Source organism: Ornithodoros turicata, chromosome 4 (genome assembly GCF_037126465.1).
Source record: "Ornithodoros turicata isolate Travis chromosome 4, ASM3712646v1, whole genome shotgun sequence".
NCBI classification, from domain to species: Eukaryota; Metazoa; Arthropoda; class Arachnida; order Ixodida; family Argasidae; genus Ornithodoros; species Ornithodoros turicata.
Genome location: NC_088204.1, coordinates 29,676,980 through 29,697,469, shown reverse-complemented (window position 1 = coordinate 29,697,469; position 20,490 = coordinate 29,676,980). Strand labels below are relative to the sequence as shown.

Genomic DNA, 20,490 nt, shown 5'->3' with positions numbered 1-20,490 from the left:
TAGCATACAAGCAGTATCAGTCCAGTCGGTGCAGTAGGCCTACTACTTCACATAGAATAGCAGAGCTAACATGGCAGAGTAAACTGTGGCAGACTTGACGGCCTACGACCCCAACGACGAAGTTGAGCTCGCAAGCTAACTGCATATGAAAACCATTGTCTTTGAGCAGGGCACTAAAGTGCAGCCAAGCTGGTGTATCGGTATCGACGGTATCATTTCCCAGAGTTTGACGAGAGGGTATGGACACAGCCTAATCCTATCTACTTGTGTTTTGCACCTCTGTCCGTGGAATCTCCTGAAGCTTTAACAAATGTCCACACTTGACTTGTTCACCTTAATTTTTCATAGACTTCGTAGAACATTAAATGAATCGAAACTTCTGGAAAGTGACTGAGCACGACATGGTTCTACTTACTGGGCAGATGAGGTTGCTCTCGACCAGCCACCATGAAAAGAGCGAAATCTATGATTTTAATAGGGAAAGCGACGCTGCTAAAATGGCGTCTTACCTGCAAACAGTATAGTTAAATAATTCATGCACTGATGCACAGGATCATTGTTGTGAGCATGTTTGTATTCTTTGTGCGAGTTCTTGCATTCAACACACTTCGAGTGTAGCACAGAATGTACATTTAAAAAAAGAAACAGTAATGTACCGTTACAATGTTAATTGGCGGTACTTGCTGCTTGTAGTGTGGTCCGTGAAAGAGGGCATCAATTCGACTATGCACGAATGGAGGCCGTACCAGATCTACTTTGTGGGAGATCATTCATACAAAGAAGCTCAGCAATCCGGTGACTTCATGAAGTACGCCGAAGGTCTCTTAACGCAGGCAAGTGTCTCGTGTCCCACTTGAGGAAAACATCTAGAGGGAAGTTTAACCGCAGACGTTAATGTTACCTCTTCAGCAAACGTTTACAAGTATTCGTGCGCATAGATAGTCGAGTGGCCTCGCGTGCGGTTGCCACCTACAAATACGAAATAAAAAGCGGAAAACCGGATATATGCTGTTTCACGGGATTATTGTTGTTGTTGCTCTCCTGTATGTATTGGCGTCGGACGTGACTTTCAAGTCAGACGATAGTTGATTAGTGCTTATTGGTGATCGTACCACCTTGTTTTTCTCTTTACCTTGGCTCCTCAATGAGGGTATTGGTAGCTGTACAAGGAACGACCAATTCCTCACTTTCTTCACAAATTACTCTGCTTTACAAGTTTGCTGCATCTAGGGAAAGCAATCTTCACAATTCATTCTAGGCAACACTATACATCAACAAGTTGATCTTGGATTGCGCAGTGAAGCTCCTTGTTCTAGGAACGACTGTGGTAAGCACTTATTGACGACTGGAGTAGCATGATGAATAATGCTTTTAAACTGAAATATTCTGGAACAAACCTTGTCAGTTTACACACGAACAAGAACGGAAATACCTGCGGTCAGAATCACTGAACCTGACTGGATTCCTTTCTGAAGATGAGACGGCGAGGATATCTGATATAGTGATCGCACTGTCAAGGTGAGCATTGATCCACTCATCAAATACCAATTCATGCAGCGAAATGCAATCAATGAATGGAAATAAATACACTACGGTCATGATATTTCTCATGCTTAACCTTGTCACCGCATGAATTTCACGTCCAAATCATTCAGCAATCACCTGCCAGGTATGACTCTGCTCGCGGTCAGAATTTCGCTAAATATTTTTTTCTTAACCCCAGAAACCTTCACAGGACATCCTCAATGTGACACTTATTGCTGCACATTGCCCTGTGTTGTGATTTAAAGGTCAGCTACGCCGATTTCCCGATGTGTTGAAACGGTTGTGATATTCAGAACGAGCACATCCAACTGCCCCCGATACACACCTTCGTTTCTCAATTTTGTCTTCCTATTACGAAAATTAATTCATCAAAGAAACCAAAACAAGCCATGGGCGCAGCCATTTTTGTGACGTAGATGGGATAAACCTGCTCCATCTACGTAGATAGAGAATCGTGCGTCTGATTGGATGAAAGCTGAGGCTTTCTCTGACTTCCCTGGCGTCTTCTCCCGTTTGCGAGGAAATCCAGTTATGGCCGCCGGCTACGATGAGCGTTTCGTCCGAGGTAATCCCGAGAACTATTGAACGATGGAAACAACAACCGCGAACTCACCTCAACATCATTTTCAGCGTGAAATTGTGATTGTGTGCTCGAGAACTTCGCAGTTCAACCGTTCAGCTGCCATTCACGTCAACCCGTTTGCTGCTTTTACTACAAGTGCAGGAATGGGAGCGATTGAGCAACAACGTGAGACTTCGTGATCGTTTGAGCACACACCTGCAGAGGACTGGTCTTCAAAGAAAGAAGGCCGTATTTCTGCCCATGCACATCGTGCGATTGCCAGGCTTGTTACACGAGATACATATATTGTGCAGCATCATAGCGCGACTGCAATGAACGACGTAGGAATGTATCGTGACCACTCGAACTGCATTCGTTGAACCATTCGTCGGTTATATAAAAGTGCTCATTAGAGTTGCCCCGCACAAAAACTGTTGGATGTAGTTTTGTAGTGTGTTGTTTATCTCGTAGAGCGCATCGCGGCATGTAGGTCGAGAGCCCTTATACGTATTTATACGTACGGGTCGATCTCATATTGCTTTTGAGTTAGGCATAGTGTCTTCAAATCAGGGTATGTGTACCCTGTTTGCTGGGCCCATCAGATGTTATTAAGGGTAGTGCAACATTTCCCACTTCTTGAACCATGCTAACATTGCCAGAATAAGGAACATTACACTGTGCTGTGTATTCCACACTCAGTTGTCTCGCGACGTAAACCCCCAATTATTATATTGGGTACTCCACATGTTCACCAAGTCAGCACTTCCCATATCCTATTTTTTTTAAACATGTGCTTAAAATTGCACAACTGCCACTCAAGTAACTTTGCCACCAAATTAGTCAGTGACAAAAGGTACATGTATCACAAGTTTATCAGTTTTATCAAGTTTTATCACAAATTTAATAACCTTAGTGGAAATGGTGGATGGTGTCCTCTGCCTGGTACGGTGCACTTCATAGCAAAATACACAATAGTCCAAATGTTTTTCTTGTCCACAAATGCCCTGTCAAAGCTGAAAGACTCTTATCAGAATGGGGAAGCGGGCTTGCTTGTCCAGAGAAACAAATATGAAACTGCAGTGCTCAACGTAAATAACTCCATGCTCAGCAACTAAGGCTGGTGATGCCGAAGACCTAATATTTCTAGGTTAAAAGGAACAAAAGAGAAAAGACCACTGCGGCATATTAATGTTGTTTCAAAAGTATAACACCACAAAATTTGTGAGAGGCAGTTGGTGTATTTAGTTATGTTGGTCGCCTCCTGCACCAATTTTTAATAAGATTCAAATGCGTTGCTACCAACCAGGACCTAAGCCTGACATATGATCTAATAATAATAATAGTATCTATCTATGACCTATATGGACCTTCACCACTAGTTTGGTCTAGGCTTCACACGTGGCTTCTAGTGAAATTCGAAGCTGCTCTGTAGAGCTGACAGGAGACTTGCAGAGTAGAGAATTTATTTATATTTTCCAAAGAACATGTAAAAAACAATGTGCTGTACCAACTGTATTCAAAGAAATACAAATATACTTTGTTTGAGCTATGTGCATATTAGCAGATTACGGGTGACCGATGACACACAATGGGCGTCAAGGGTGAGAACACAAGAATACTACCACTGCAAGCACTGTCCTGAAATTCTAAGTCACCATTTGTCAGAAAGCAATGACCACACACAGCCTAAGGATCATATTGAGCTCCTTCCATTATTCTTTTTATTGACAGCATGTTGGCTGCCATCCAGTCCATGAAAGTGACCCTTATCGTTGAAAGAACGGTTCAACAGCAAGCGAGCTGGTGATAGTGTCCATAATGGCGAGACCTGAAGAGGAGATACAAGAAGGGACATAAACACACTATGTTGAGACATTGTGTATGTCCCTTCCTATCCCTTGTCTCAGGGTTTTTCGCTATGGACATTCATGATGTTTCCTTCGGCAAACTTTACATATTTTTGTGTAGAATTGTGAAGGTACAGCCAGGCGCTGTTAGCAAATCACACAGTACTTTTCTTGAATCAAGAATCCATGGAAGGTACACAGTCATCTTCAGCATTGCACACATATATGGGACATGTTAATCACTTTGGAATGTCACAGACATGTCATGGAGGCCGGCACATGATTAGTGGTGCTGAACACACAACTATTTGTCATAGTTTAGGCGTAAAAAGCAGTTTTGTCACCTGCATGTTGAGGAAGATGTATCTCTGCATGCTTTGCCATGACACAAATATATGAAGCAACAAATGTACCCTCTACTTTATTATGGTTATTAGTCAACACTGCCAAGAATGTGGGAACACAGTCTTGTACCACCTACACTCTTCAAAATGACATTCACACACGACACATTGTAGGTCAACGAGACTCCAGAATGATATCCTCTCCCTCCCCATTGGCTGAGAACATTTTTCTACTACTTTGCATAATTGGGAGTTAGTACAAGAAACGTACACATTCCTTTTTTGAGCAAATCAGTATTCAGCGCGTTACCATACTGTGGTAGGCCTGCAGTGCATTACGTGGTACAGCACACACTGTAAGAAATTTCACCGTAGAACATGTCCCCCATTCTAATGAGTCTTCTCCAGTTTTTCAAACTGCCATTTCCCATAGTGCTTTATGGTACGACACAGTATTTCTAAATCTTTACTGTAGTTTACTGGTTGTAGCAGAAAAAAGACACCACTGTTTCCGATCACAGGACGCACAGGACGCACAGGACGCACAGGATGGAATTTACCCTGCATGCAGGGTAAATTCCATGGTTAAAATATCCAAACGTGAACAACTGTTAGATTACATGATGTAGAATGCTCTGTAGTACAGTAAAACCTCCAAAGTCGGACACCTCCCTACCTCGGACAACTCCACATGATTTCATTGCACGGGCAGGCTCCCATTGAAACTACATGGGGACGAAATTCTCTATGTCGGACACATCCCTATCTTGGAAGTAGGATAGGGTTTTCCCTGCAAAGTCGGACAAAACCCTGGCCAAATTACCTCAATGTCGGCCCATCTTTGCACCAAAAAGACCCAAAATGAGCCAGTGGCCTTGACTTTTGCCCCTTTTTTCCCCTATTCTGGTCTCAGCATTTTGTTGCTTTAGTTTTTCAAGTCCAAAAACAAGTGCTGTCAGTCTACATTGTAATTCTTTACGTGAGCACTTGTCTTCAGTTTGTCTAGAGCCTTTGAACGAGCACTGCACCAAAGCTATGAGAAGTAGGCTGACGCTTCAGAGACAAGTCCTTGCTGCTCGAAAAGCTCCGGATGTAATGCCATTGAGTAGAATCTGAACGGAATTGAATATAGTAAAATCAGTAATAATTATCAGTGAAGAGTGGGTAGAGGTACCACTAACAGGCACCACCACCAGGTACCACTAAGGACCTTAAATTGAAGAAGGGGGACATTTCTCACAGCTGTGATCTCTTCCATTTTTTGTTGCCGTCATATTCTGTAACTCGGACACCTCTATACGTAGGTGACGCTTCGGCTGCACTGCGGGTGTCCAACATAGGAAGGTTTCACTGTATTTATGTTCCGTGTCATGTGACCACAAACAATACCTGCTTTTGCTCATGCTGCACAGCACAGGCGAATTGAGCTGCATGTGAGGATAATAACATGAAACCCGAGGTGTGGAGGAAAAGGCATGACTTTACGGTCTCTGTGTCAGTTGTTTCATGTTGTAGTTGCGTACCAGCTGGTCTGTACATGAGAATAGGTTTGATGCATTGTACGCGCACCATACACATGAAGTATGTGGTGTGTTGTGATAGTAATGCCACTGCCAATTGAAGAATAATGCTCCAGGTGGATTGTTTCGGCACAATCTTGAACTATGCATACCAAGGGGTAGGGCATCTGCGTGACAGGTTTACCTGGAAGTAAGAATGTAAATGTTAGCTAAAGTCATTGAATAATTAACATTATCAACATACTGTTGCAGATCATACCAACAATAGCACACAAGATGCTCCGATATGCTATGCAGGAATGTCTCTGTACTCACAATATTAGTACAGCAGCTACAGAAAGGCATAAAACTTGTTTTTGTATACATGATACCACTTGAATGCAACACAAGCTTCTGCTGCACCTGAGAAAAAGTATGTACTGTTGCACACATGATGCTGTTTGAATGTCTCGAAAAACATGATTTATGACCGAAAGACATCAACTGGAAGATTTCGATTTACCTTAGTCAAAACTGAGAAAAAGTATGTGCTGTTGCACACAGGAAACTGCTTGAACTGCCCTTGAGCGCTCTGGAAGAACACCTTATTTGTGACCAAAATACAACAGCTGAGCGAACATTGAATTTATACACAAAATACACAAGATGTGCTGCCGTGCATGTGATACGATGATACTGCTTAAATGTACTCTGAAAGCGCTGGCACCTCAGGCATGGTTGCTCTAAGCTAGCGAGCAACAGCAAGGGTATACGAACACAAGAAGTCGAGCACAAGTGGTGGAATGCACTTGATTAATCAGAAAATGAAATGTCTCAGTACCAGGTGTCACTGTTCCGTCAACAAAAACAGATGAACTTTGAAGGGGCGTCTGGTTGGCACTGGTGACAGCCTTCAGATTCAAACCCAGACGGTGATAGTTGAGACGTGGAGTGCAAGCTTTTCGGTGGTGCCAGAATGCCTGCGAAATCATTTAACAAATAAGGCAATTCCAAATCTGTACTGAGAATACACCCGCTGGGGCGTAATCTCAAAGGATGAAGCAGTAACTGACAGATAGCGTATTTTTCTCTTCTACGTGATGCAATTTGCACCGCATGACTGACTTTTCTAACATTAAGCGTCTTACCTTTATCTGCTGCCTAGTCCTGCCCCTGCAATCTCCTGCTGCAGATAAGGTTGGCACGGCATCCCGGACGAGACATCTTCGGCTTCTTGTGAAACAAGTTGCGCATTGCTTCCGTAACATTCGTATGAGCCAGATGAACAGATCACTGCTTTCGAAGGTGGCACCCAGTCGGAGTTGTAACCGATTGTTGCAGTCAATAGATTTCTCTTTCACCTTTCGGAAAAATGTGGTTTGAAACATTGGAACTGCATGCTGAAGTATTCTTGCAGACGGGAGCAAAACGCTCACGCATTCTCGGCACGCAGCACAGAACACGAATCACACCAGGAAGTCTGTACTGGCCTAGCAAATGCTTTGCAGTCGAAGGAAGCAAAACTCACGTTCCTCGTGGGTTTAGTGAAGTCCAGAAATATACCAGCTCCCTAATGCGAACTGTTTATCACTTCCCCAATGTGAATCTGCGCAGCAGACGGCTCGGCAGGAGAAACTGGCCGGCTTGGCGGAAGAAACCAAGCCAAAAGTCATGCCAAGCCGGAGCGCGGGCAGACCACGAATGTGTCGTCGACACAGGGTTTGCGGGCCACAAGACGGGATGTCAGTGAAACTAAAAATTCACTTTTTCGGAAAACCGCGAGGAGTTTGGGATAACTGTTTTGCATACATAATCAGTGTTCCCTTATGAACACATCGTGTGAGTACCATTCCATTCTGTAACACTCGAAAATCGGCGTAGCTGAGCTTTTAAGTGTTTTCACCCTCTCTTTGGCGCAACATTTGTATAGTTTACAGGCTCAAGTCGCGACGCGCTTCGTGCTTGTGTGTCAAACAGCTACTTCATGGCGCTGTGTTATGAAGTAAATCTGCTATGCGGGAGCGGAATATCATTAGCAGCCACAAGGGAAACAATTTGCGAACACAATGCGAGTACCGCAACGTCCCAAATGACACTTACACCTCCGCCTTTGGCTTGGCAGTTCGACAGCAACGGTGACGCTAAAGGGGCACTAAAATGCAAAGAACAACTTGCTCTAAAATGAAATTCCGTGTTTCAGTTAGTGTAATGCAAGCAAAATTAGTTCACAAAGCGCTACCGTTTATAAGAAAAACGCAATGAAAACAGAGCCGTCTTTGGCGGCTACGAATGTCATCCCCGGGAGGCAGAGATTGGCGGCATCCAATGAGACGGCAGGAGAAGCGCGCGCATAGCTATCGTGGCCGTGTAGATTTGGAAAGGGTCCGATTGTAGTGTTCCGTATATGCGCGGCCTGATGCGCACTACTGCATTTTTCGATACCGATACACTGAACTGTAGCCCACAGAGCCGTATCGAGGGGTGTGCGAGAGGGGAAGCCGCCCCGGGCGTCCTCACCGGAGAGGGCGCCGAACGGTATGTCCTGGCAGGTTGGTTGGCCAGTATAAAGTAGGAATGAAGAGCATTTGAGTTTACAGTCTCTGCAGTGTAAATGCGCGTTTTTATTTCCTTGTTTACAAGGCTTCTGACAGTAGTGAGGGAGGGGGGAGGGGGCGCTTGAGATTTGCCCTGCCCCTGGCGCAAACTCGCCTGGCTACGGCTCTGGTAGCCCACAACAGTTCTCGCAAATGTTCCATTGACAACATTTATCGTTACACCTTACCTTCGGACAGTGACGCCAATCCGCCTCGCAACGCGCACTATGTTTTTCACAGACTGCTTCATGGCGTGGCGCGTGCGTGCACGCGCAGAATGGGCTAAAAACACCGATGCACGAGCTGAAACGACGTTCACTGTTTAACGCCGAAGCAAGAAAGAGTCCGGTATAACGTCCGGTACAACTCCATAACGGAATCAATGTTCTGAATTATGATAACAAGTACGAAATTGACTTAGCGTGAAACGTAATTAGAAGTGGACTTGTTTTTGCATTTTAGTGCCCCTTTCATTTACGAAACGATCTGCCCGCTTACGTACTGTGGTCATAGCCGTGCGGGATATGTGTAGTTGGTATAGAATTGCTGACCGGCATCCCGCCAATATGGTTAATGCGAAACAGTAGCCAGCACACACTACAACTGCTCAGCCGAATGCAACCATCTGTCTCGTAGCCATTAGAGGCACATGGAAGTGACACTTAACATGGCTCGAAACCCTGTCTAATTCGCAAAGCTGTCCACCAGGAGTCACCATGCAAAATATTTTCGCTCTGCGGTGTATTGTCACAGCGCAATAAAATTTACAAAAGACAGCCAGAGAGAGAGGTGCAGCGGGGCGAGAGACACGAGCCCCGTGTGATGCAGTACCTGTTCAGTGCATTTTCCTTTTTTTTTCTCAGCTCACGCGCCGCTTACACATGCCTGAGCTGTGCCGTTGGACGTTATTGATCACCGTGCCGAAGCCCACGTCATTTTCTCGTTCCCCGATGAGCTCTTTGCACGTGGAGATGATTTTTTAAAGGTGTGTGGAACAGAGCCTTGCGCGTGCTCTGTAGGTCACCCGCGCTCATCGTTTTTCTCATTTTATTCCTTGCGGAAGACGCCTCAGCGAAAAACAACGAATATTTTGGGGGTCACTTCCATGCTACTTAAGGATTTCAGAACTGAAAATGTTGGTGACGGTATTCCATCGTCGCTACCGGTACAGAGTACAGCTGTGCATGCAGTTGCAGCAATACTGGACCTCGTCGTTGTCCTGGACATCAGCATTACTTCGACCTTATGGCCGACGCTACAGCAGCCCTACCTCGCTAAAGTGGATGCACCGATCAGGCACGGCATGAGCGTGTGTTTCCTGAAGGTGAAACAAGTGGTGTTGCAGGGACTAGCGGCAGGGGTGGCAGGAGGGCATGTTCGAGTCTGACTTTGGCAACAAATCTTGCCGGTTCGTAATATGAAGGGTGAAATACTGATTGTTGTGCTCCGTCCACCAGGGGCCGTCGTACGGTGACTGCAGAGGCAGCTCCGTGCCAGTTTCGAAACTCCGAAAGAAAGGGTGTACCGTGCGGAGGCGGTTGACCTCAGCGGCATTGTAAGCTAGTGATTTGTCCTAGTACGGAAGGTAATCACCGGCGAGGTGGATGGTCGTGCCGTCGACCATCTGAGACGGTGCACTGCCTATATCACCCTTGATAGCCGAGCGGATTTTGTCAGAAGGCAGATTTATAACCAACTTAAACACTGTACTCAAGTTACGCAATCGTAGTTGGCATCTTACAAATACCAGGAAGATACGCAGTAATTTGTGTCCTAACCTCAGTTAGATTTGGGTGGAACACTCACTTCTTAAGTTGTCCCTAACATATTCCCGTTCATTTTCTTTTTCCTTTTTTTTATTATATTATTATTATTTATATATATTATATATTATTATTTATTATAGTATTAGAACCCCCAAAATGAAAAATTCTGCCGTCTGAACAACAACAACAACTTTATTTTCGGCCTTGGAGAGTTTCATCGCAACAGGCGATACTCTACCCCAGTGCTTGGTGGAATGGGGGGAATAAAATAACGAGCCCCTTTACAATAACGATCGAAGTCCGATGGTGTCCAGAAATGTCAGAAGAGCTTTGAGCGCAGAGCGTTGCTGGGCTGGATTGGGCCAGGGACCAAGCAATTTCGGTAGGGAGAAAGGGCGAGAGTCCAGCTGACGAAGAGACTCGGAGAGTGTGATTCGGGAAGGTTCGTAGTGAGGGCAATGAAGAAGAATGTGCTCCAGATCCTCAAGAGCACCACAGTGGCAACAGGTGGGAGAATCAATTTGTCTCAAGCGGTAACGCCACTCAGCTGTAAAGGCCACATCGAGGCGCATGCGGTGGATTAATGCAGCATCCTGACGAGATGTGTTTCGTGGCATGCGGAAAGCGAGCATGGGATCAACTCTGTTCAACATAGAGGGGGGAAGAATGTCGGTTGTCCGTTGGCGGGAAGCCAGGGGTGTCACTAGACGTCGCAGAATTGAACGGCGGTCTCCTCTGAGCAGAACAATACGGGTCCGGTTCCGAGACGAGAGTGCTGCTTCTGCGGCGCTGTCGGCCTGCGGCGTAGATAGTGTGGTAAGCCATTAACACGTCGGTGACTAGGGGTGCGGATGGGCCTCGTATGCCGGAAGTTTCAGTTGCTTGAAGTGCAGATTTAGAGTCTGTAAAGACTGCCCATTCCCGGGGTGGAAAATCAGCGATGTGTTGTAGAAAGAAAAGGATGGCATAGAGTTCCGCAGCTGTGGAGGAGGTTGGATGTGAAAGGCGTCTTCCGTGCACGACGCCTTCGGATGGAATGGCGAAGGCTGAGGCGGACTTGTTGTTTCGGGATGCGCCATCAGTATATGCTGCCGTAAACGTAGAAAACTTCTCGTCTACCAGAGCATGAAAATGGGCTCGGAGGACTTGAGGGGGGACCTGATCTCTTCTTTGCAGAAGGTTTGGGAGGCGTACAAACGTGGGCGGTACCGGGAGAGACCAGGGGGCTTCCGGCGGTATAGTGTCCTTAGTTATGAAGCCAGTGAGAGTCTGGCGTGTCCTCTGCGCTACTAGATAGAAGTCGCTTCCAGGGCGGTATCGAATTTTCCTGAGTAGCGGGTGGCGGGGAATGTGAGCACGCAAACGGAGGTAGTGCCGAACCGTTTCCCGTTCACGGAGAACTTCAAGCGGGAGCTCACCAGCTTCAGCCAGTACTTGTCGTGTTTCAGCCATTCGTGGAACTCCGAGGCATCGACGAAGGCTTCGAGCAAACAGGGACCGAAGCGTATTTAATGAAGTTGTTGATATCCTGTGCAGAATAGGAAGGCTGTAAAGCACAGTTGCCCTCACCAATGCCGCGTGAACCGCGAGCAGGGAACGCTGATCACAGCCCCATCCTGGGCCAGAAAGATGTTGGATTGCGGGGAGCCATCGCTGCACTTTAGTTTCAAGGTGTTTAATGTGCCGAGCCCAGCGCAAGTCCGAGTCGATTACCACGCCAAGGAAGCGGTGAAAGCGTACTGGTTCTAGCTTCTTTGAGCCAAGCCAAAGTGGGAAATTGGCCATAGCTTTACGCGTGAAAGGGAGCTCGACACACTTTTCGGGTGAAAGGTCCATCCCGAGGTGCGTCAGGTACGTATGGATATTGTTTAAAGCGAGCTGCAGGCGGCGCTGGAGAGCCGGGCGTGATTTTCCTACTGTCCAAAGGGCGACGTCATCTGCATACACGGAGAACGACACTTTGCGAGGAATTACTGATTGTAGGCCGGCCATCACCACGTTAAACAGTGTCGGGCTGAGAATGCTTCCTTGGGGGACTCCTTGGGGGACAGGATGCTGAGGGCTTTGGCCTTGGGACGTACGGACAGCGACAGTTCGGTCCGTAAGGAAGTCTTGGAGCCAGATGAAGAGCCGACCGGATACTCCAAACGAGCGCAAGGCATGCAGCACACAAATGTGCGAGACGGTATCATAGGCGCGCTTGATGTCGAGGAAGACCAATCGGACGATCCGTCGATGGGCTCGAGCATGTTGAACTGTAGAGACTAGGTCGAGAACTGGATCCATGGAGCTTCGGTGGCGACGAAATCCAGCCATTTCGTGAGGGAACGCACATCGTTTTTCGAGCCACCAGTCGAGGCGATGCAGAACCATTCTCTCCATCAGTTTCCCCATACAGCTTGTCAGGCTCACCGGGCGAAAGGAGGATAGGGCATTTGGGGGCTTGCCTGGTTTCAGGATGGGAACAACCAAGGCCTCCTTCCATGTATGTGGTAAAGATCCTTGTTGCCAAGACGTGTTATAGACATGAAGGAGAGCTTGGAGTGACCGCTCGTCAAGGTTTCGTAGGGCGGCATAGGTGATTTTATCGGGCCCAGGGGACGAGCTGGCGTTCACAAGCTTCAACGCTGCCTTTAGCTCGATTAGTGTGAAGTCGCGGTCCATAACTTCCGGGGGACGGTGCCAGTCGTGGTGAAGTTCAGCCGTCAAACTGTGGACAAAACTGCGGTGTAGGGGCGTGGTCGAGGCAGCCGCCGGAGTCGTTAGTACCACACAGAAGTCCGTCGCAAGCGTGTTCGCGTCTACACGCGGAACGAGAGCCAAGGCCGCGAGAGGATTCTTTTGAGGGGGCGCCTCCTTCAGAGAACGGATTGTCCGCCAGATCTTCGTGGCCGGATCGAACGGTGAAAGGTGGTGGCAAAACTTACGCCAACGCTTCCTGTCCTCGTTTTTAAGTTCTCGTGTTACTTTAGCTTTCATCCGGCGGTATTCCACAATGTCCGTAAGTTGCCCTGTCCGACGAGCCGTTCTTTCTGCTCGGCGACGTAATGCTCTAAGGTGATTAATAGCGGGGGAATGGCCGATATGGCCTGTTACCCTTTTAGACGTGACCACCGCGTCCTGAATACCGCGGGTAATTGCTTGAGAGAGAGCCTCTGGGGACATACCGGTGTGCACAGATGTTCTGAGGCCCTCACGAAAACGTCTCCAGTTTGTGAAAGAAATCAGTCCAGCAGTGGCTGAGAGGGGCAGTCTGTCGTGCGAAATATATAGAGGAAAATGATCGCTGCCTCTAGTGTCGACGTCCGTAGCGCACGACAAGTGGCGAATCATGTCGGTTGAGGACCACGAGAGGTGCAATACATCAAGTGACAGTGGGGATCGCATGTAAGTGGGCTCGCGGTTGTTCAGCAAGCACATGTTATTATTCTCCATTGCCTCTAACAACCTCCTTCCCCTACTGTCCGTCCTTCGGCTTCCCCAGGCCGAGTGATGTGCATTGAAGTCCCCTAGCACAAGCGCCGGGGCTTCCAGAGAACCAAGTAAGCGTTCAAGGTCACTCCACGGGACCTGTACCGCGGGTCTGCCGTCTGATTAATGTGTAAAGCCTCAGAGAAAACATATCTCACATATCTCCACCCTTCCTCCTCCCACATCCACGTGCTGCGCATGCGCACTGTTAGATGGAAGACCTCTCTCTGTCTCTCTCTTCAATCAGCGCGGCGGCTTGGGCCGATGTTGTGGCTGTGTAGTTATGGGTAGTTAGTAATAGTTATTGACAGTTAGTGAAAGAATAGAGATAGATAGAGGTGGATAGACATGGACAGGGGTGGATAGTGCTTGATAGTGGTAGTGGATGGCTGCTGGGTCGGCTGTGAACATAAAAAAACTGCATTTCCGCCGCATTACTTACATTAATCGTCCTTCAGTCTGCTTTAATTCCGTGTTAGCGCCGCGAAGCAACTGGGGCTGTCAGAGGCGTGCAGATGTGGGGCGATGGAGAGAGGGCAGGAGAGGTTAGTATCCGTCTTGGGCGAACTTCGGAGCGAACTGTGCCAACATTCGTGTTGAAACTCTGCCAGAAAATCCAGGGAACCCAAGACAGCAAGCCGGCGCTTGCGTTCAAACCCACGTTACCACCCAGTCTCGGCTAGGAAAGCTATCATCCTGACCACTATATCATGGGAGCTATTAGCAGTGAGTTTATCACAGAAATGTGCATGCTGATACGCTCTTGATGCAACACTAATATGTAAGCATTGTCACCTGCAATTGTTCAGTGAATATTCTTGGTTTTATTGAATGCTGAGGACCTCAGAACTCGCTGTCTCGTAGCGGGACAGGAACGTGGTATGTGATTAGCTGGCGCGCCGGTGCACTCGGTGAGGACAATGCCAATTTGTGGGAAGGCCATGAGAAACCATGTTGGAAGATGCTACTGGAGTAGTAGTGGCACAGATCAATACTAGCAACAGTGGTAAGATAACGACCAAGAATGAAGTCATTTCTCACGTCACAACGTCACCCAGGGCAGCATCCGCTCCGCCTTCAGATAAGGAGCATATCTCTAGGGTAACTGACTTTTTTTAATAAGATATCTAAACAACGATATCATTCACAATGCATTGATCACATCGACATCATTGAGGACGATGTCAAATGATCCTGATGCCACAAGTGAATTTTAGAAAGTAGGAACCGAACTCAGGCGTTTTGCGTTGCAGTCTCACAGCTTAACCAAAGTATATCTAAACAGGTAGCGCAACTCCCATAGGCCCCTGTGTCTTCAGAATGACGCCATGATAGAGACGTTCAGCGCATACATTCGTTGGGCGGACTACTAGCATTGTAAATAAATGACGTCAGAGATGACGTCAGCAGTATGAACAAAAAGTAGTGTATAATTAGCCATGGCGCGTTTACATTCGCGCACTTCGTTTGCAGTGTATTCCCTGTTCCTCACCCACGCAACAACACCAGACGAGAACATAGAAAAATACGTCTTATCAGGTTTAATTAAATATATTGTAGCGGCCGCAGGTCGGCGCCACCGGAAGATACGCGCCAAAAATAAACGCTGACGCGCGCTCACGGGCTCGAGTTCTTAGCGAGCCGAGTGCAGTCTCATTCTGTTGCCTGCTTGCTGTCTGCCTGTCTACTTCTCTCCGCGACAAGCCACAACTGGTGACCCGAACAATGAACATTCCCCCCGACGCTCCTTTGGAGCCACCGCCGCCCCGTTCCGCTCAGATTATCAAGAATCCCTCCGTCGGCACGGTTGGCTTTGAAGTTCACTTGCCCCCTTCTTGGACAAAGAACCCTCGGGCATGGTTCCTGCAAATCGAAGCCCGATTTGCTCTTCGTCGCATCACCTCGCCGCTTACAAAGTACTTAAACGTCGTTTCTGCTCTTCCTCCGGATATCGCTGATCAAGTGGATTATCTCCTGGCCGCCCCTCCGCCCGATAATCCTTACGAGCAACTCAAAGAAGCCATTCTAACCCGCACCGAGTGCTCAGAACAGTCGCGCATTCGCCAACTGCTCTCCGGTGAGGAATTGGGTGACCGCAGACCGTCGCAGCTCCTCCATCGCATGCGGCAGCTGCTTGGCAGCGCAGTCGACACTCAGCTTCCAATATTGAGGGAGCTTTTCCTCCAGAGGCTACCACAGCAAGTGCGCATGGTGCTAGCGGGCTCAGAAGAGGTTTCCCTTGAGCACCTCGCTCAGCTTGCGGACAGGATTATCGAGCATTCCTCACCACCTATCGCGCCTGTCTCCCGTGCAACTCCCGCTACCTCTTCCTGTGCCGCTGACGATGTTATTGCATCGCTGCAAGAACAAGTCGCACGACTGTCGGATGCCGTCGAGAGTCTGCGCTCTGATTTTTCTCGCCGACGCCGCACTCGACGCTCTCCTTCTCGCACCCGCCGCCGTTCTCCTTCTGCTCACGCCGATGAGCAGCGCCCGTCCTGCGATATTTGATGGTACCATCAAAAATACGGCGACAACGCGTTCAAATGCACACGGCCTTGCTCTTGGTGGGGAAATGCGGAGGCCGGTCGTTAATGGCGGCCTACGACTCCGGCCCTCCAGGAAGCCACCTGTTCTTTGTCACCGACCGAATTGCGAAGTACCGCTTCTTAGTGGACACCGGAGCTGAGGTCAGTACTGTACCTCCCACGCGATCTGACCGCGCCCGTGGACCGTCCACTTCGAAACTCCAGGCTGTCAACGCTTCCCAGATCTCGACATTCGGCCTGCGTTCCCTCGCCATCGACATAGGACTTAGGCGCCTCTTTCAATGGGTGTTCGTCATAGCTTCACAATCGACATCGCGGGCCAGCGCCAAGTCGTCTCGCTGGATCGCCTCAAGCCGGCCTACCTTGAAGCCGTCGCCCCTGCTCCCCCACTCGCTCTTGGCGAGGACACTTCCCCCGCCTTATCTCCTCCGAAGCCTCGTCGCAAAGTTACTTGGGCAGCTCCGCTTCGTGTCCACGGCCCCACGTCGCCTCCGCTCTGAGGGGGGGGGGGGGGGGGGCTGTAGCGGCCGCAGGTCGGCGCCACCGGAAGATACGCGCCAAAAATAAACGCTGACGCGCGCTCACGGGCTCGAGTTCTTAGCGAGCCAAGTGCAGTCTCATTCTGTTGCCTCCTTGCTGTCTGCCTGTCTACTTCTCTCCGCGACAAGCCACAATATCAATTCGAAATATATAAAGTTATCACAGATTTTGACAACTCCAAACAGAAGGGCATCGTTATGCCCACACAATAATTAGGAGGGTTCACTTAAGGTCCATTTCTCACCTAGAGCTACACGTAGTTGTGATTAGACGTTTGCATTTATTCAATGAGTGGCCATTATAGGTCCATTGCAACAAAACATAACATAGTTGGTGCATAGCACAGTTGGTGCAGGGCCCCTCGTCACATGACGATTTTTTTTGTCGCGGGACGAGCAACAGGGGATGTATTGTATTCATCTGTTCACACATGTAAATCTTGGTCTACAGCTCCGAGATGTGAACGTCGCTTCCTATTTAACGCAAAAGGTGTAGGAACTCCGCATTACAACGCACGGACACACGGCACGGATACAGAGACGCATGGATAAACACGCCCACTGTGACACATGCGCAAGTGTATGACACATGTGACACGCATGTGACACATGGGAGCAGGACAGGGAAATGTACTCGGGTGGTAGATGATTTGGTATATGTGCACGTGTGGGGCAACAAAGTTTTTCCTCCATTGAAATTACGAATAACCTATTAGTACACACACAAGCCATGCCCACGTTGTAGTTTTTTTGTTTACGATTGTACCTCTACCAGCACCCAGGATCGCTCGTGCCTCATGCTGATAGCTTTGCCGACGGGTCTGATTTGGTATTTTCTATTGTTTTCGCTACCAGTTTTGGATATATCTTGGCCTAACCACGGGGACAGGTTTTTCGAGAAAACCTACTTCTGTCCTGAGGCAACTCCCTTCCTACATTCTACCGGTTCGCTGGATTTCTACCCATCTACTAACTGCTTCATAGTTCGGCTCGCTTAGGACAGATGGCGCCAAGAGGCCCCAGAACATTTTCAAAACAGCCGCCACTAATGTGAAGCAATTTATTTCAACAGATGGCGCCGCTGACACAGCATAGCTCGATATCTGTTCAACATATGGGTATCAGTTTGCCAACGGCTTCAACAGATGACGCCACTTTCGCGAGATTTGAAAGTCCCCGCCGATATGGGCTTCCAGCTCATCAACCGCTTCTACAGCCGGCGCACATTATTACACTCACTCATTTCACGGTATCAAAACTACCCGTGGCTACCCAAACTTGTTGTAAATGTTAATTTTGCAAAGTTTACAAGTATATCAGCATAGGGAACCGAGGATGTGAAGGGGAAGAGTGAGTGTACGGATGGTGCAAATTCTTTGTCGAAGCATGAGATATTGTGAAGAACTATAGTGGTGATGAAATCTACTGAGAGAACCACATGGACGCGTTTGTCCGACTGTGAACATCAGAGGCGTTTACCAAGCCATCCTCGAGAACCGGCAAGTAACGGTTCCGGAAATTGCAGCACAGCATAACATTGGCCTGCGTTCACACGGGCAACTTTTTCTAGTAACCCGAGCAAACATCTCATGAACAATTTGGAGAACGCGTGCAGGTGTAGAAAGTCGGTGGCTGCACCCACAAGTAACATTACGGCAACCGGAGAATGTGGGTTCGAATCCAACGAATGGTGTATAGCTTATTTTAAATTCCGTGTTAGCACCGCGAAGCAACTGTGGCTATGAGCGGCGTACAGACGTGGACAGGACGAGAGAGGAGTGGGGGACAGGGGGGGGTTAGTATGCGTCCTGGGACGACTTCAGGGGGAACTGTGCCGGCATTTGTCTGGAAAGTCTCCAGAAAACCGAGGGAAAACCTCAGAACAGTCGGTGACAGGATTTTCCTTAGCTGCTGTTTATCAAATCTTGGCGTGCTTTTTTTACGCCAAAATGTCATCATTATCTCATCATCATTATCATCATCATTATTATCATTATGTCATCATTAAAAAATGGCTATTGCTATGTTTATCAGGCTTTGATACAACGTGAAGTTATTTCTCAGCGGTACCTGCAGGAATTGAATCCATTCAAGAACATTCTGGATGAACAGAATCAAGTCGGGCGTAACTATGGCGAGCGAAAACATACGAAGGGTGTTCACGTTAAACCGGGACTTCTGTCTCCTGAGCGCACAAATGTCTCGCGCTACTTCTTTTTCGTCATTTTTACACGCGACACGAACCCGCGTTCAGCATGTGGTGGTCCAAAGTTTCTGAAAAACAGAAGACACGTGCAGGACAAGGTAGCCGACAACGAGGTTCGCGCGCACATCGAACAGCGAATTGTCATGAAGCTTCTCGTGAATGCAGGAGTAAAGTCATCTGATATTCACAGAAGACTTCAGGATCAATATGGCCACGATACACTTAGCCGCAGCAAAGCGTTTGAGTGGTGCAAACGGTTCCGAGACGGCCGTACATCAGAGCAGGACGATCCGACCGGCAGAGAAGACTGGAAATCTCCCAAGAGGTAAGGTATACCGTTCCGACACTGAAGGACAGCCGTTCCTTGATCGGATCATCACGTGCGATGAAACGGGGGTGCGCCATTCACTCCTGAGTCTAAACGCGCATCAAAACAGTGGAAGCATCCGGGCTCGCCAGCTCCCAAGAAGTTACGAAGCACCTCGTCTCCGGGTAAGATCATGGCCACGTTTTGCTGGAACAAGTCTGGCGTTGTTCATCTTGATTTTCTGCCCAGTGGTACCACCATCAATAGTGCATATTACTGCCAGGCTCTCAGGGATGTGCATAATGCGCTGAAGCAAAAGCGGCCGGACCTCATCACCAAAGGGGTCCTCCTCGTACAGGACAATGCACGCCCGCATACCGCGCATCTCACGACACGCACCTTACAGGAACTTGGCTGGGAGTTGCTGCCACATCCCCCTTACACTCCAGACGTCGTCCCCAGCGATTTCCATCACTTCGAGCCTTGGGGGGCGTCACTTCAGCTGCAACGACGAGGTCAAGAATAGAGTCCGATCATGGCTGCTATGCGCCGATAAGGATTTCTACGCTGCTGGCATCCAAGCCCAAACGCTGGGGCAAGTGCATTAGTGCCCAGCTGGAGATTACGTTGAAAAATAAAACTAATTTCTCGCCTGTAAGTTCATTTTAATTTTGCGAAAAATGAAAAGTCCAGGTTTCACGTGAATACCCCTCGTATATTCACTCTATAGGAAAACTGCCCCACCCAGTGTGAAACTCGTTCCTTTCGTCATCGAGAAAAAATACAGCAACCACAAAATCACCAAAGCATTCATTAGTTTACAATCCTGAATCCGGCTTTCTGTCGTCTTCACACCACAAGCCAAACCGTGAAAAAGCCCCCAACCCTTAATGAGCTGTCGTAAAAATAATTATCTGCTCCACCTACGCACGCCTTGTATGTACTTCAGCATAGTCGGCATGTACTTGTACGTATGGGTCACCACCAGGGAAACACATAGCTGTCCCTACAGAATGGCAAATAACAATACTGAAGTCAGATTTCCCCACAACTCTTACGCACACACGACGTGCTGGATTCCGGACATTATTGCGGTTGTGTTGACTTCGGTAAAAGCTGGCCCAGGCAAAAGTCTGGAGTGGGACCATTTCAAGGTAGATTGTTCATATTGGAGTTCAGGTCCCTCTTTGAATGTGGGACCATTTAGTGAATGGGGCCAGCTCAATGTGGAACTAGTTTTATTATGGTTGTCTCGCGACGT

General features: G+C 48.1%; 1 protein-coding gene across 2 annotated transcripts in view; it reads left to right on the top strand.

Annotated features, from left to right (window-relative positions):
- LOC135392905 (uncharacterized) overlaps window positions 1–20,490 on the top strand; it is a 104,861-nt gene that overhangs the window by 10,716 nt on the left and 73,655 nt on the right. For both annotated transcript variants that reach the window (XM_064623563.1, XM_064623566.1), the window contains exons 3-5: window positions 694–833; window positions 1,259–1,327; window positions 1,406–1,518. In XM_064623563.1, the coding sequence (XP_064479633.1) occupies window positions 694–833; window positions 1,259–1,327; window positions 1,406–1,518 (322 nt within the window). The remainder of the gene's footprint in view (window positions 1–693; window positions 834–1,258; window positions 1,328–1,405; window positions 1,519–20,490) is intronic.